General features: G+C 48.7%; 1 protein-coding gene across 2 annotated transcripts; it reads left to right on the forward strand.

Annotated features, from left to right (window-relative positions):
* Positions 1-1531: 1531 nt before the first annotated feature.
* PIPOX (pipecolic acid and sarcosine oxidase) lies at positions 1532-15730 on the forward strand. Of its 2 annotated transcripts, none has more exons than XM_015118942.3 (8): positions 1532-1700; positions 3248-3396; positions 11365-11578; positions 11860-12042; positions 12975-13121; positions 13493-13651; positions 14243-14318; positions 14609-15730. In XM_015118942.3, exons 1-8 carry the CDS (start codon positions 1587-1589, stop codon positions 14737-14739), a joined length of 1173 nt encoding a protein of 390 aa, XP_014974428.1. In that variant the 5' UTR covers positions 1532-1586; the 3' UTR covers positions 14740-15730. The 2 variants fall into 2 exon arrangements, with proteins under 2 accessions (XP_014974428.1, XP_014974427.1); XM_015118941.3 differs by having other exon boundaries at positions 14706-15730.
* The last annotated feature ends 1670 nt before the right edge of the window (positions 15731-17400 follow it).

Here is a 17400-nt window from a genome sequence, read left to right on the forward strand (position 1 = left end):
CCCGTGAGTCAGAGGTTGCAGTGAGCCGAGATCGCGCCACTGCTCTCCAGCCTGAATGACAGAACGAGACTCCGTCTCAAAAAAAAAAAAAGTAAGGGCTCCAACATAAGAAGAGGAAGCTGCCAGTCTCTTTAGGGCTGTGCCAGAGAGTGTCATGGTATCACTTTTGCCATATTTTATTGGTTAAGCAGTCACAGATCCTGTGATGGAAGGAGTGATAAAGAATTTGGGGCCATCCTTAAGCTGCCAAAAGTGGGCATAAAAATACTCCTAAGCCAGGTGCGGTGGCTCACACCTGTAATCCCAGCTTTTAGGAGGACAAGGTGGGAGGATTGTATGAGTCCAGGAGTTCGAGACCAGCCTGAGAAACATAGTGAGCCCTCGTCTCTACGAAAAATAAACAAAATTAGTTGAGCATGGTGGTGTGCGTTTGTAGTTTCAGCTACTCAGGAGGCTGAGGTAGGAGGATCCCTCGAGCCCAGGAAGTAGAGGCTACAGTGAGCCGAGATCGTGTCACTACACTCCAGCCTGTGTGACAGTGAGATCCCAGAGATCCTGTCTCAAAACCCAAAAAACCAAAAACAAAACCCGCAGAAACTCTTAGGGCTATGAGGAGTAAATGAGATAACGCATGCAGAGGCAGATTTACCATGAAGCAAATGAAACTTCAACCATGGGGGTCTTTAATTAAACAGTTTCTTCCACATCCGGGCATCTAATTTTGTATTCATAATTCTCCTTTTTCCTTTTTCTCAAAGAGGACCCTCAAACTGTATGAGAATCAGGCCCTACCCATCCTGGCTCTGTCCCGAATGCCAGTATCAGTACTTACTAAGCATACTGCCTGGGACAGAGAGACGTTCAACGTGGGGCCCCTCTAGGCACTGGGCTGGCCTGGTCCCCTCTCTGTGGCTGAGGAGAGGGCTTCTCCTCTCACTCTGTCCTTTCTGTCTTTTCAGGATCATTTCTTCTTCTCCTTTCTTCAAAATGAAAGTAAAACACGCTGGGAATAATTTCATAATCACAAAACTGCCCTCCCAATTGGCCCCTGCCTCTACCCCCTGACCTCACCACCCACCAGGGAGGTGGGTCTTATTCTGGGCATCATGCCAAGTTCTTAGCTAGGCCCTCTAGAATCTCTAAAGGAAATCTGACTGAAGAGGGGAAAACCAGCAGGGGGAGGCAGCATTCCCAGTGCCCAGTATGGTCTAGGAGGCATTGAAATTCCAGGGCCGAAGTCCTGAGACAAAGATCATAATGAGACAGGAAGGTGGCAAAGGAAGGAGCCCATTTGCATGACAATAATTGAGCCAAGAATAGAAAGCCACAGGGATGCAAGGGTGAGGCTGGCAGCTGAGCTGGGCTAAACCTCACAAATCAGACTACCCAGCTCTGCTCCGCAGGGGAAGGGAGGCTGAGCCCTGGGCCAGGCTTGGCAGGGAAGGAAGGGGGAGGACACGGCCCCAGGGCATTGTGGGAACACTGGCCAGGCTGGACTTTGCCTTCCTCTTTGTCCTTCAGCCGGGAGCCCGTCTTTGTTTGCCTTTGCCTTTGAGGCTCTGTGGCTGTGGGGCTGAGTGGGCATCATGGCAGCTCAGAAAGATCTCTGGGACGCCATTGTGATTGGGGCTGGGATCCAGGGCTGCTTCACCGCATACCACCTGGCCAAACACAGGAAGAGAGTCCTCCTGCTGGAGCAGGTACTGTGTCCCTTCTGCACCCCCGGCTGTAAGGACTGTCCTAGCCTCCTCCCCTGCAGAGGGGTTTTCAGAGCCAGCAGGCTACAGGGCAAGGCCAAAGGGCCTGAATCATCAAAAATTCTGTGTAATTTGTATCTTAGCTGCCTAGTGTGTTTCATGACGATTCAAAGAACTTTCACATCCCTCACACCCACACTGGGTTTCTAGGCACATTTCCTCTTTCTACTGCTTCCCAGTTCCTGCCCTTGACCAAGCGTCCCAGGCCCTGTTCTCTTCCTTCTCACTGCTCTGTCCCTTCTGCGCCCAAATGGTTGATCACCCCCCAAGAAAAATAATTGGTTCTTCTCTGGGTAACCTAAAGTAAAGATAATTTTGCCTAGAGGCAAAGGTTGATTTATCCACCTAAGAGGTAGGATTATGTCCTGCATATTCCTGGCCTCTCACCCCTGAACCCAGCAGAAGCTTCTGTTTTTTCGGTTTTGTTTTGTTTTGTTTTGTTTTTGCCACCTCCAGATAATAGCAGCCTCCTTGTTTGATACGTGATAAGTGAGACTGAGGTCTTATTTTTCCTGCTATGCAGTGCAGTCTGCAGTGACCACTGCATCTGCTGGTGGGCCCTGTGTGTCTGTGGGGTCCTTTGAGGACAGGGCCACCCAGCTATCATCAAAGCTTTCCACTGCAGTGGGCTCTCCCTTTCCATTCTGCCTGCAGTTACCCAGGCTGGCTATGGTTTGCTCTTCTTGGTAATGAGCCAGAGTATTTAGAAACCTTCTTCATTTCTCTATCAGTTTTCTCAAAGCCCAAGGGATTCCTGGTTCATCCTCTCAGGAAACTCATTGTTGCTGAATCCTGAGGTGGTTCTCTTACCCTGAGTGATCTGTAGCCACAGAGAAATAAAGTCAGCATCAGTTTCCTTGTTCATAAAATGAAGGGGCTAGACTAGTTGAACTGGAAGGTTTTTTCTAATTTTTCTTCGTTATGAATCTAAGCGAGGTGAGATTGCAGCAGGATGGCTGAAGACTAGCTAATAAGGGAACTTCTTTCTGGATGTGAACAGTGTTAGCAAAAGGAAGCCCAAGTTAGTGCTATTGAAGAATTTCTATCTTGATTGCCAAGTCAGTAACTTGGTCATAAAGAGAGAATTTGGAAAGATTGTATGGATTTTTTTTTTTTTTTTTTTTGAGACAGGATCTCACTCTATTGCCCAGGCTGGAGTGCAGTAGTACTATCATAGTTCACTGCAGCCTCAAACTGCTGGGCTTAAGCAGTCCTCCTACCTCAGCCTCCCAAGTAGCTGGGACTACAAGTGCCACCACACCTGATAGTTTTTAAAGTTTTGAGGAGACTGGGTCTTGCTATATTGCCTAAGCTGGTCTTGCATTCCTGGCTCAAATTATCTTCCTGTGTATAATCCTTCCCCAGATTGTGTGGAAATATTTGAAGGATAAATGGATCCTGGTTGACAGCACATGCAGAGATGGCTCCTAACGGGGGATGCAGTGTGAGGGGTAATGGCTTCCATCATCTCTCTTGTTTTCCACTTCCAGTTCTTTCTACCACACTCCCGAGGAAGCTCCCATGGACAAAGCCGGATAATCCGAAAGGCATACCTGGAAGACTTTTACACCCAGATGATGCATGAGTGTTATCAGATATGGGCCCAGCTGGAGCACGAGGCTGGAACCCAATTGCACAGGTGGGCTGTGGGAGGAATTCCTTGAATCATGGGGCTCTGCACCTGCAGGTGCTTTTAGTGTGTGAAGTGGCAGTGCTATGGAACATTTGGAATGCCACGGGAGGGACACAAGGCCTCAGGAAGTACCAGATGCATGGAAGAGTTCTGCTGTCGTGGTGGTCACCCCACAGGTCCAACTGACTCTGGTCAGGCTCTGCGTTGCAGGACTGGGTTCAGACCATGTGTCCAAGGCTAGTAGAAGTGGTAATGGAAAGCCTGCTGGCAAGGCACCGTGTGGCAGATGCCCTGAGTGGTGCAGGAGTCTGCTGGAGAGTGTATTTTCAACTCTGTGGAGGCCTCTGCAACTCTTTTAGGGCAGGGGTTGAGATAGAGGAGGAGGCTGCTTTCAGGATTCTTTTTTTTAAATTATTGATGGAGTCTCGCTTTGTTGTCAGGCTGGAGTGCAGTGGCACCATCTCGGCTCACCGCAACCTCCACCTCCCGAGTTCAAGCGATTCTTCTGCTTCAGCCTCCCAGGTAGCTGGGACTACAGGTGCATGCCACCACGCCCAGCTAATTTTTGTATTTCTAGTAGAGACGGGGTTTCCCCATGTCGGCCAGGCTGGTCTTGATCTCTTGACCTCATTATTTGCCCGCCTCGGCCTCCCAAAGTGCTGGGATTACAGGCGTGAGCCACCGCTCCCGGCCCAGGATTCTTTATAGTCCAACCAATATCCTAACTTTTCCTGAGGGGTCCTCACCCCCTGTAGCAACCCTATAAACCCATTTTGTTCTCTCTGAGTACCTTTTCCTGTAGGAACAAAATGGGGACGTTCCCCAGGCTGGATTGCTTGCCAGGGAGTGAGCCTGCACCTCTTTCTCTGCTACCTTCATGGCTCTCTCCAACCCTTGACCTTTCAAATACTCATGGGAAAGAAAGCCAATAATCTGTGATGCAATGGGAACTTTAACCATCCCGCCTCCCTCCCACCTCCTCTGTGACTCTTAACTGAACTTCCTACAAACCCTGGCTCTACCCTATAGGGTGGTGGTTATTTTAATGGCCAGGAACCAAGAGGTTAGTGTTCTGTTGCAAAAATACCATTAACTTAAGAACAAAGTGAAATCCATTATGCAAATCAGCCAGGGCAGCTAATTACAGATTTATTCAGAGGCAGCTAATGCACCCAGCACCCAAATAAAGGAGCATGTCTTGCTGGGGGTGGGGGCCTGGCAGAGGGACCCTTCTCTGTCAGTTGTCTGTGAATACTGCTGAGTATCTTTTGCTAAGAGACTCGCCCTGGGCCTTGGAGGGCACACTTCTTCCCAGCACACAATGAGACAACTAAGACTTGTTAGAGTGTCTGGAATCTTTCCGAGGGAGATGATTCTGGAGGGAGACAGGCTTAGGTTTGACTTTGTGCTCTATTTCTCACCAGATATGTGATCTTGGAAAAGTTTCTTGACTTCTCTGTGCCTCACTTTTTCTCATAGGGCTCTGAGAGAATTAAATGAGACTTTTGTGAAATACTTGGCCCAACGTCTAGCACCTTTCAATAAGGGGCAGTCCCTTCCATCCATTCTGGGTCAGCTGCATCCTGTTCCATTGAGCGACAGGGGGAGGAAAGGCAGGAGGAGACAGATGGGTGCAACAACCACAGATACCAAGGGGAGTGGCAGCAGGAAAGAGGGAGAGGGATCCTTGGGTAGCAGACTCTCAGAAGCGCACAATCCTCCTCTTTGCCAGGAGGACAGGAATTTGGAAGGGCTTTGGAACCGGACATGGCTCTAAATCTCAGCTCTGACACACTCAGCTGTGTGGTTTGGAACAAGCTGTTGAACCTCTGTTGAGACTCAGTTGTTTTTTTTTTTTTTTTTTTTTTGAGACAGAGTCTCGCTCTGTCGCCCAGGCTGGAGTGCAGTGGCGCCATCTCTGCTCACTGCAAGCTCCACCTCCTGGGTTCACACCATTCTTGTGCCTCAGCCTCCCAAGTAGCTGGGACTACAGGCGCGTACCACCATGCCCAGCTAATTTTTTGTATATTTAGTAGAGACGGGTTTCACCGCGTTAGCCAGGATGATCTAGATCTCCTGACCTCCTGATCTGCCCACCTCGGCCTCCCAAAGTGCTGGGATTACAGGCGTGAGCCACCGCGCCCGGCCAGAGACTCAGTTTTTTCATCTGTGGAGTAGGGACACTAATACCTGTGTCATGGTGCTGGTGTGAGGATAAGTAGGTAATGGGCTTAGAACAGCACCTGGAAAACTATCTTCCTCCTCCTCCTCACCATATATGTAGTGTTTACAATAAGAAACTAGGCTGGGTGCAGTGGCTCGCGCCTGTAATTCCAGCACTTTGGGAGGCTGAGGCAGGTGGATTACCTGAAGTCAGGAGTTAAAAACCAGCCTGGCCAACATGGTGAAACCCTGCCTCTACTGAAAATACAAAAATTAGCTGGGCATGGTGGTGGACACCTGTAATCCCAGCTATTAGGGAGGCTGATGAGGCAGAAGAATTGCTTGAACCCAGGAGGCAGAGGTTGCAGAGAGCTGAGATCATGCCACTGCACCGCACTCCAGCCTGGGTGACAAAATGAGACTTTGTCTCCAAAAAAAAAGAAAAGAAAAGAGAAAAACTAAGAGTTGCTCTAAGGACCTGACACCTATAACTCATTCCATTCTGCCCACAATCTTATGAGAGGGTTGCTGGCAGGTAGTCAGGGTCTTATCCCATTAGTGCAAATCACAAAATTACTATACTCTTAAGTCTAGAATAGAGGTTGGCCAGCTTTATCTGTAAATAGCCACCTAGTAAGTATCTTAGCCTTTGCAGGCCATGTGGTCTCTGTTACAATTATTCAACTCTGCCATTGTAGCATACCTCAAACGGGTTAACTTGTCCATTTCTGTCTCCAAAGAAGTTCACGCCTAAATCATCCCAGGTCAAAAGACTGCTACTATGCATTTAAAGACAGGGAAATATCACAGCCCTTCTTAAAAGACCATTCCGATGTCTCATTGCCTCAGTTATGAAAAATGAAAAGTTATGTGAGTATGCTTTAAAAACCTCTAGAGTGCTAAAGTATTCTTACTATTGTTGTTATTATTCTATTATTATAAGTCCTTTCTTATGGCGAGCCTAATGTACTCAGGCACACTAATTTATTTGGTTCTTTACTTAGCAGGGACAGAGCAGATACTTCCTATTCTCAGAATGGTATCTGAATACAGCTCTACTACCTTTGGGCTAAAAGTCATTCTAATTCCTTTAGCTTTTACTGATTCTTATTTTCTAAATGATTCATCATCTGTGTGGTTCTTACTTCTCCCCAGGTTCTTCTAGAAGAACCAGCACAATACCATAATACTACTGATAGATATGAGCATACTTAATGCTATTTGATGATGATTTAAAAAAAAAAAAAAAAAAAAACCTTTAGGAGTTGGCAGTTCAGGTGGTTGTCCAGTGCTTTTCATTCTGTTCAGCTGCTTCCTGTGACAGCGGCATACTAAACATGGGTGGGTTTGGGATATTTGCATATATTCTGGGAACAGACAATGACACATGTGTCAGATCACAAGGTCTGAATCTTTTGTGATGTGTACAGCCAGGATGCTGATTCCAACAGTAAAATCCAGCTCCCTGGCCCATCTCTTTTTTGCCCCGCCTTCTCCCTTTGAGTCCTACTATCTAGCTCCTGACCCGGGCTGCCCCTGCTTAGCTGACAATATCAGACAAGATCACAGCCGTAGGCAGTACAGCTGCTGGCAGAACCTGGTGGCCCCCTCTGCAGCTGCTGCTTCTAGTGTCTGCGAAGTGTCTGGCTTGTCAGCCACATCCCCTCCCTGGAGCAGTCTTTGTTAACCAATTCCACCTCGGCCCACTGAGCGGAAGATGAAAAGCTGAGAGCTCCTCCAAAACCAACAAAGACAGCAGCCATTACCAAGTCCCCGTTCGAATCCCTTCCCCAAGGTGACTCAGAGCTGACTTGCTTGGCATTTTTAACCCAGAGAGGGGAGAGCTGGAGCTTGGGATGGAAGATGGCAGGTACAGGGAGAGCTGTCTCCCCACCTAATTCCTCCCCACTCCATCTTGCACCCTGTCCTGCTACAGTAACTGGTGGAAATCCCTGATCACCAACTCCCTACATCGTATCTGACGCATTAGTCGGGCCATAGAGGAGTCAACAAGGCCCTTGGGAGGAGTCTTCAATTACCTCTTCCTAGTGCTGGATCAAGCTAGGGTCGGGAGGAAGGAATAGTTCATACCAAATGCTCTTCACTCAGCTGATGGGCATTCTGGGAGCTGGGAGCTGCACTCTTTTCTAGGGTTCCCTGGCAACTCATGTGATGGCTTTCAGTCCTTCTTTGTAGTTAGTCCTGACCATTCATTTCCCAGTCATTTTTTATCCTGCGGATGCCCTCATCTCTTCTCACCCTTCTCCTTTCCAAACTTGCAGCCCGGGTCTAAGCAGAAAAAAGAAGACAGGGAGGTCACGAACATAGGGGTGAGAAATTGATGCAGAATGAGCAGTCTATTTGTTGGGATCTAGAAAAAGCCATTAAGAAAATAAGCACTTAAATGATTTTCAATCTGCCCATGGAAGCCATCTATCTTCATACTGGGGGGAAAAGGCCCATTCTCCAATCTTGGTTTTGATTGACTGGTTTCCAATTCTCTAAGCGTTTCCCATAGGAGCCTCTCACCTATCTCCCATAATGACAGGCCCTTGCATTTCCAGGCAGTGTTTTACATTTATTTCCGATTTGCTCATAATGGTCAAAAATCTCTCTCCAATACAAGGCATTTCTCCAGCAGCGCACGGTTTCCCTCAGGCCAAATAGCTTAGCTGTGATCCACGGAAAATGAGAATTTCCCAAACACATCTTCGGACTAGGGGAGGGTCCGGCATCACACATTCAGATGGAAAATTTCCCACTGTTAGATCAATATCTGGGCTAAGAAATAAATGCCACAGGGCCAGAGAGCTGGAGCAAAATGATTACAATCGGCACAATTACATTCACCGGCAGAATCAGCTCACTGATTACTCCCAGGGATGGGGAGCTCCCGCTTCATCCACCACAGGACGGCTTGGGAATTAGAACATCACTCAGCATTTCATATTTCGACAGATTTGCCCGTTGTCTTGGCATGAGTTCATTTTTCCCATACAGTACATCCCTGTAAGAGGAGTCATTTCAAGGAAAGAAGGAAGGAAGGAAGAAGGAAAGGAGGAAGAAACAATGGAAAAAGGGAAAGGAAATCTCAGAGTACATGAGAGGCCAAAGCTGCTATATTGCAGGCAGAGGTTAGAATATGCTGCTCTGGAATTTTCAGGTCAGGGATTTCACATTACATCTGCTTAGGTGTGGTTTAAGCCAGGTCTCTCCCAGAATCCCTCCCAGCCAGCACCCCATTGGGTAAAAAGGGCTCAAGGAAATACACCTGAGTGACTTCATACTTATTTATTGACTAAGAAGTTTACTAGGGCCGGGCACAGTGGCTCATGCTTATAATCCTAGCACTTTGGGAGATCAAGACAGGAGGATCCCTTGAGGCCAGGAGTTTGATACAGGCCTGGGCACCATACCATGTGACTCTTGTGTCTACAAAACACAAAAAATTAGCCAAGTGTGGTGGCTCACGCCAGTAGTCCCAGATATTTGGGAGGCCAAGGCAGGAGGATTGCTTGAGGCCAGGAGTTTGAGATAGGCCTCTGCAACACAGTGAGACCCCTATTTCTGCACACATGCAGAATTAGCCAAGTGTGGTGGCATGTGCCTGTAGTCCTGGTTACTTGGAGGGCTGAGGCAGGAGGAGCTCACTCGTGGCTGCAGTGAGCTGTGAACGTGCCACTGCACTCCAGCCTGGGTGATAGAGACTCCATCTCCATTTAAAAAAAAAAAAAAGTTTTGTCAGGTGCAGTGGCCCCTGCCTGCAATCTCAGCACTTTGTGAGGCTGAGGCAGACAGATCATGAGATCAGGAATTCGAGACCAGCCTGGCCAACAAGGTGAAACCCTGTCTCTACTAAAAAAATCCGAAAATGAGCCGGGCGTGGTGGTGTGCGCCTGTAATCCCAGCTACTCCGGAGGGTGAGGCAGGAGAATTGCTTAAACCCGGGGCGGAGGTTGCAGTGAGCTGAGATCGCACCACTGCACTCCAGCCTGGGTGATGGAGCTAGACTCAGTCTTGGGGGGAAAAAAAAAGTTAACTAGGCAAGTGTTCATTACCTCTGAACCAATCTGAAGTCCTTTCGGGGGCCACAGAAAAAAGACAGTCTGCTAAGAGCAGGGATTTCCACTGCATCTTTCCTCTGTTGAGCTTTGAAGAAGCAGAGCTCTCGTTGCTATCTCGCTGGTGGTGGATGCTGGGTAGGCGGGGGCCATGGCAAATGGATTGGGCATGCTGCGCGGCTCTGTGTACTGACACCCGCCCCAGGGCCCACAGTGTCCCTACCCCTCCCAATCTTCTCTTTAATCCCCCCAACCAGATAATGTGGGATTTGGAAGCATGTAATATCCATGAGACTCCATTATAGGCTATTACAAGCTTTATGTGCACTACCTGGGGGATGTACCAGGCCGCTGCTGGGCAGTGCAGTAGCTGCAATGGAGAAGGACCACACAAAGGGTCCCAAAGGCCAGAGCGACTCTTCCATTGTTTCTATCTGTTTCCCCCAAAAGGGAGCTCTGGTCTCTTGTGACAGAGAGGCAGGAAGCATGAAAGAGAAACAGCTTTCACTCCCTTAGGGAGTAAAAGCATAGAGGGAGGTACAGGGAGAAACAAAATCACAGTCACCAAATGTATTGCTGGAGCCCTAGGAGACCATCTACCAGTGTTTCTGCATGAGAACGCCATTGGAATTTGGGGTGGAATCTTCTCGAGCATTGCAGGCGTAGCATCCCTGGCCCCTGCCCACTAAATGTGAGAGGCAGCCCCAGGCATTGTGCCAACTACAAAAATGGGTCATGCCATTTTCAGTTGTCCCTGGGTGGGTGGGTAAGCGGGGGGTATCACCCTGGTGAGGAACCATCAGTAGTTCAACAGGCACGTTACAGAGGAGGAATCTGGGCCCAGAGAGGTGGGTGACCTGTCAAGGTCATGGCCAAGGTGAAGCCAGGACTAGAGACAGAGCCAGGTCTCTCAGTTTAGGACCCTTTCCACAAAACAGGCAGTCTCTAAGGAACTGAGAGACAGAGACAGACACTCAGGAAGGTACAAACATATATGACAAGAAAGAGAAAGAGGAAAGCGGGGAGGGCAGGGGAGAATACAGAACAGAGAGATCAAAATAGTGAATGGGGTCAGGGGACAGGAGGAAGGGGAAGAAATATCATCAAACTGAATGAACTTCCACCACTTCCAAGCCATGGGACATGAAGGAGAACTTAGGATCCAAGGGCAGGATGGTTCCTGAGAAGGGGCATAGAGGACAAGAAAACCAGTGAGAGCCAAGGGCCGACTTGGGAATGGGCTGGAAATCAGCATGAGAATACTGGGATTCTACTGACTGAATCTAGATGACTTCACCTCTTCTCTGAACATGAGGCCATGACTCCTCTCAGTGCCTACACCTGGACCTGAGATCCCTCCTGAAGGAGAGCAAATGGTCCAGGGCTTTGCTTTGTTTTGCTTTGTTTTGAGGCAGGGGCTTGCTCTCTCATCCAGGCTGGAGTGCAACGGTGCGATCATGGCTCACTGCAGCCCTGACCTCCCTGGCTAAAGTGATCCTCTCACCTCAGCCTCCCAAATAGCTGGGATCACAGGCATGTGACACCACGCTTGGCTACTTTTAAAAAAATTTTTTACTTTTTGCAGAGACAGAGTCTCGTGATATTGCCCAGGCTGCTAGTGAACTAATTAGTGGCCTCAAGTGATCCTCCTACCTCAGCCTCCTGAGGTGCGGGGATTACAGGCGCAAGTCACCACATCAGGCCAGGATTTTGAAACGTACCTTCACCTAGGTGACTTATTTTTTAACAGGCAGACTGGATTACTGCTGCTGGGAATGAAGGAGAATCAAGAATTAAAGACAATCCAGGCCAGTCTGTCTAGGCAGAGGGTGGAACACCAGTGTCTTTCATCTGAGGAACTGAAGCAACGTTTCCCAAATATTCGGTTGACCAGGGGAGAAGTGGGGCTCTTGGACAATTCCGGAGGAGTTCTCTATGCATACAAGGCCCTCAGAGCCCTGCAGGTAATGTCGTACAGCACTGGGGGGGCAATGTAGGTGCTCCCTGCTCTGGGCGTCCTGGGTCCCAACCAGCCAGCCCAAGACCCCCCTCTGGATGAGGTCTTTGGCCTGCTGGCTTAGTCTTGACTTTTTGGGCAGGGCAGTGATATATATGCGGCTGGCCTTGTCAATACAGGACAGGTCTAGATTCTGCACTCTTTTCTGCCCTAGGCGAAAGGCTTTCTGTCCACCAGGGCGAACCACATCCAGAACTAATTCACCTTTTCCTGCTCCTGCCCTTTCAGGATGCAGTTCGACAGCTAGGAGGCATAGTGCATGACGGAGAGAAGGTGGTGGAGATAAACCCAGGGCTACTGGTCAAGGTGAAAACCACCACTAGGAGCTACCAAGCTAAGAGCTTGGTCATCACGGCAGGTCCTTGGACCAACCAGCTCCTCCGTCCCCTGGGCATTGAGCTGCCTCTCCAGGTAAGAGTAGTTGGAAGCCTGAGAGTTGGTGCTCAAGAGAAACCTTGGAACCTGTTGGAGTCAAATTTGCATCCTGGATCTGGACAACCTTGGGCAAATTCGTTCACCTCACTGAGCCTCAATTTTATCACCTGTAATATTGGGGGATGATAGCTACCTCATAGGACTATCGGAGAATTAAATTATTAGGCTGGTGCAAAAGTAATTGTAGTTTTACCATTCAAAGTCACGGCAAAAACCACAATTACTTTTGCACCAACCTAATATATGTTGCATATAAAGCCTTTAAGAGGCCGGATGTGGTGGCTGACACCTGTAGTCCCAACACTCTGGGAGACCGAAGCAGGAGAATTTCTTGAGCCCAGGAGTTCAAGACCAGCCGGGGCAATATGGTGAGAACCTGTCTCTACAAAAACAAAAAAACATGTAGTGGCATGTGCTTGTAGTCCCAGCTACTTGGGAGACTGAGGCAGGAGGATGGCCTGAGCCTAGGAGGTTAAGGCTGCAGTGAGTCGTGATTCTACCACTGCACTCCAGTCTGGGTGACAGAGCAAGACCCTGTCTCAAAAAAATAAAATAAAATAAAATAAAATAAAAATAAAGTCCTTAGGACATAACCTGGCTTGTAGTAAGCACTCAATAAACCTGAGGTCTTATTAATTCCCAGAGAGAGAGAGAAATAGGGCAGGGGGCTGGGTGTAGTTATGGGAGAAAACTAAGAATGGGAGAAGAGACAGAGGCTCAGAGATCTTTGTGCATTGTAACACATGTAACAGGTAAACAACATGAGAAGTGGGAGAGACAAACATGGATGAGTTCAACTGGGTGTCCAGGCTTGCGTTAAAGGGCCACAGGGGCCCAGAGAAACTGCTTTCATTGCTGTACAGTTCCATGGGTTTTCTTCATCTCCCACTTCCTCTCCCTGCCTCAAGACCCTGCGGATCAACGTGTGTTACTGGCGAGAGAGGGTTCCTGGGAGCTATGGTGTGTCCCAGGCCTTTCCATGCTTCCTGTGGCTGGGCTTGTATCCCCACCACCTCTACGGACTGCCTGCAGGAGAGTACCCAGGGCTGATGAAGGTGAGCAGAAAGATTGAGAAAAGGCAGGTAGATGCCAGTGCAGATTGGGGGAAGCAGCTCTAACTTTCCCCTCCATAGACGCCCTTGGGTCTCAGGGGCAGCAGAAGGAGCCTGCTTCACTCTTGGCGATTTGCAAGGAAAGACCCTCAGCTGCCCTGAGGTCCAGCAAAAGGAGCCCTTCCTTTGCAAACATAGGGTGGTTGCAGGGACCAAGAGCTAAGCAGCCTCAGGTGACAGCCCGCAGCACTTGCCAGGAGTGGGGAAGGATGGAATGATGGATGGGGCCCTCCTGTGTACACGCCTGCCCTTCGGCTGTGGCTGTGCGCAGAAGGCCAGCCCTCACCACTCCTGCCGCTCTGATTGGGAGCCAGGTCAGCTATCACCACGGCAACCATGCAGACCCTGAGGAGCGGGACTGCCCCACAGCACGCGCAGACATCCGAGACGTCCAGATCGTGAGCAGCTTTGTCAGAGATCACTTTCCTGACCTGAAGCCCGAGCCTGCTGTCATGGAGAGCTGCATGTACACGGTAAGGGGTCTGGGCAGCCTTGCTGGGCCCCCTCACCATTCTACAGAAGGGAAGAAGGAGACAGACCTTGCACTGGCCAGGCCCGATTGTTTGACCCCTGCCATAGTGTTTGACTTTAAACAAACGAGCTCATTTCTGTGGGTAGGTTCACCTCTACCAGAGAAGGGCCTGTTGGAAATTATTCCTATTCTTCTTCATTAGGAAACTAGGCTATGCCTGGCAGTCGGTCCTTCACTCTGATTCCCGGAAGAGCTCTAAAAGATTTTTTGGCAAGCTCCTCCAGTTGAGCAGGCCTTAGGGACAAAGAGAAGAGACAGATGTCACCAGGGCCTGAGGCATCTTGGCTAAAGTTAGTTTACAAAGATTAACTGAACACCTACTGTGTTCATAGCTCTGTGCGAGAAGAAAGGCAGATGGACAAATGAGAAAGACTGGCATGCCCAGAAGGGCACGGGCATGCGGAAAGCATCCCTGTGCCTCATTCCATCCTTTCTGGAAAGAAATCCAGCCCAGCCCCTTCCAGTTAGAGCCTGCAGTTCTTCCTCTTCCCTCGAGCCTCAAAGAACACAAGGTGTGATTGTTTCTTTCTAGAATACCCCTGATGAGCACTTCATTCTCGATCGCCACCCAAAGTATGACAACATTGTCATTGGTGCTGGATTCTCTGGTGAGCCTGAGAATGGGGGGAATGGGGTGCCTTAAAGCTGACCTAACTCAGCGCCAGGAGAAATGGTATTTTCCACACTCTTAGCTGCCCAGATAGGTGCTGAAGCCTGGACATTGTAGGTATAAGGAGGCTGGGCAGTTAGAAAAGGGGTATTCATGGTGGGAGGCCACTTCTGGCTTTGGGATGTGACCAGGAGGATAGTCAGCCCTGTCTGGGTAAGTAGGGGATGTCCAGAGAGCTCAGCCTCTCTGTCTGTGAAGTTGCCTGAGAGTCTGCTCTTCCCTTCCTAGGGCATGGGTTCAAGCTGGCCCCTGTGGTGGGGAAGATCCTGTATGAATTAAGCATGAAACTAACACCATCTTATGACTTGGCACCTTTTCGAATCAGCCGTTTCCCAAGCCTGGGCAAAGCCCACCTTTGACCTCTGGCCAGAAGCCTCCCTCCTGTGCACAGGAGTCGATTTCACAGATGGAGAAGATGTCTCAGATGAAGGGAGTATCCCTGAGATGTCATCCTTTTTCTTCTGCCTCACTTGAATCCCGCATAAACACAAGATGATTGAGTCTACCTTCTTTGCTTGGCCAGCTCCCCTTTCCTTCTGCCTCGCTTGAATCCCCCGTAAACACCAGGCAATTGAGTCCACCTTCTTTCCTTGGTCACCTCCCCATTCACAACTACTTTCTTGCTCCCAGAAGGCTGATCAGATATTCTACAATCACAGAGTAGCAAAGACCTTTGAGATGGATATATCAGGAAGAGGGCACAAGAACTGACTCTGGAGACCAAAGCAGTTGTTAAAAATTCTCTTTGCTGGGAGCGAGGTGTGGTGGCTCACACCTGTAATCCCAGCACTTTGGGGGGCCGAGACAGGCGGATCACCTGAGGCCAGGAGTTCAAGACCAGCTTGGCCAACATGGTGAAACCCTGCCTCTACTAAAAATACAAAATTAGCCGGGTGTGGTGGCGCATGCCTGTAATCCCAGCTCGTTTAAACAAATGAGCTCATTTCTGTGGGTAGGTTCACCTCTACCAGAGGTGACTTGGGAGACTGAGGCAGGAGAATCACTTGAACCCGGGAGGCGGAGATTGCAGTGAGCCGAGATTGTGCCATTGCACTCCAGCCTGGGCAACAAGAGTGATACTCTGTATCAAAAAAATAAAAATAAAAATAAATAAATAAGTAAATAAATAAATAAATCTCTTCGTTGGGATATTTGAAGAGCTTGGGATGGATTTTTGACTAAATCTCCCCCGAGGAGGGTGAACAAGATGATCTGAGAGATCACTACTGCTCTTGGAGCTCCTTTTCCTAAAGCTAAGGCCAGCCTCCGTCACAAATGCCCATAAAATCTGGTTCATCTTCGATGAACAATAAATATTTGTTGAACAAATAAATAACTGCCCTGCATTAAGTCTGTAGTGGGCTTTCTTTTCTGTGTGACCTCATTTCTTCCAGGCTCTAATTGTCTAAATTAGCACCACAGAATCCATTAACCCAGGAACCCTTGGAGTCTTTATCCCCTCAATGCGCTGTACCCCCTTTCTCTGGATTCTTTGTCTCCTCCTCACCCCCTTTCTGGTTGTGTGAAGATGCTCAGCTCCCCAGTCTCTCATTAAGGTGTATTGTCAGGTCCTTATGAAGATGGAGCTGTTATACCAGAAAGAAAGAGAGAGACACACTCGCTTAGAAACCCTGTTCAATGTTTGAATGTTAAATGTGCCATTTTATTATCATTAGGATTGCTCCCACTTAATGAAACAGCATTAGCACCGAGTCGGCTGGCCTCCTTGCACTAATTGCTTTGGAAGGGAACAGGCTTATAACCATCCCAGGGTGGGTGGAGGGGTGAGGGGTGGAAACAGGGACTCGAGCAAGTTTGGATGCACTCAGATGAAATCCACCTGGAGGATCTCCAGATTGGGCCAGTTCCGCCCCAGAACAGGAGTTAAAATGCTCTAGAGAGAAAAACTGGGACTGGGCGGGCAGGATGTGTTAGGGGGAATCACAGAGTGGGGAGGAGCAGGCAGTGAGAATGACAGTACAAATAGCCCCAAAGGAAATACAACACAGAGGAAATAGCTCTTCAACTGCCTGAGTCCTTAAGGTCCTAGGCATGTGTATTAGCACTAATTCTCCAGTGTGTTATAAAAAGTAACCAAGGCCGGGCGCTGTGGCTCACGTCTGTCATCCCAACACTTTGGGAGGCTGAGGGGGGTGGATCACCTGAGGTCAGCAGTTTGAGACCAGCCTGGCCAATGTGGCGAAACCCCGTCTCTACTAAAAACACAAAAATTAGTTGGGCATGGTGGCGAGCGCCTGTAGTTCCAGCTACTCAGGAGGCTGAGGCAGGAGAATAACTTGAACCCAGGAGGCAGAGGATGCAGTGAGCCGAGACAGCGCCACTGCACTCTAGCCTAGGTGACACAGCGAGACTCAGTCTTAAAAAAAAAAAAAATGCCAGCCAAACCTGTCAACCCCACGCCAAATCTGCTTTTTGTGTGATCTCAGATGGTTCCCTGAACCTCAGCCTCTGTAAAATGGGAGTATTATATCTGTAAATGGGCATAATAATGCTGACCAGCTCCACAGGGGTGTGTGAGGATCAAATAAGATCATTCATTCATGCATTTGTTCAAAACACAAATATTGAGTGAGCCTCTATTATGTGCCAGGCACTATGTAGGCACCATAGATGCATCAGTGAATAAAACAGATAAAAATCCCTGTTCTAAAACAGCATGGTTGTTCCTCAAAAAATTAAAAATAGAATTACCATATGATCCAGCAATTACACTTCTGGTATATGCCCAAAAGAACGGAAAACAGGATCTCAAAGAGTTATTTATACACCCCTGTTCAGAGCGGCATTATTCACGATGGCCAAGAGGTAGAAACAACTGAGGCGTCCATGGATGGATGAATGGATAAACAATATGTGGTATGTACATACAATGTAATGTTATTCAGCCTTAGAAATAAAGGGAATTCTGGCTGGGCACAGTGGCTCACACCTGTAATCCCAGAACTTTGGGAGGCCGAGGGCAGGTAGATCACTTGAGTCCAGGAGTTGGAGACCAGCTT

This window comes from Macaca mulatta, chromosome 16 (assembly GCF_049350105.2).
Source record: "Macaca mulatta isolate MMU2019108-1 chromosome 16, T2T-MMU8v2.0, whole genome shotgun sequence".
Lineage (NCBI taxonomy): Eukaryota > Metazoa > Chordata > Mammalia > Primates > Cercopithecidae > Macaca > Macaca mulatta.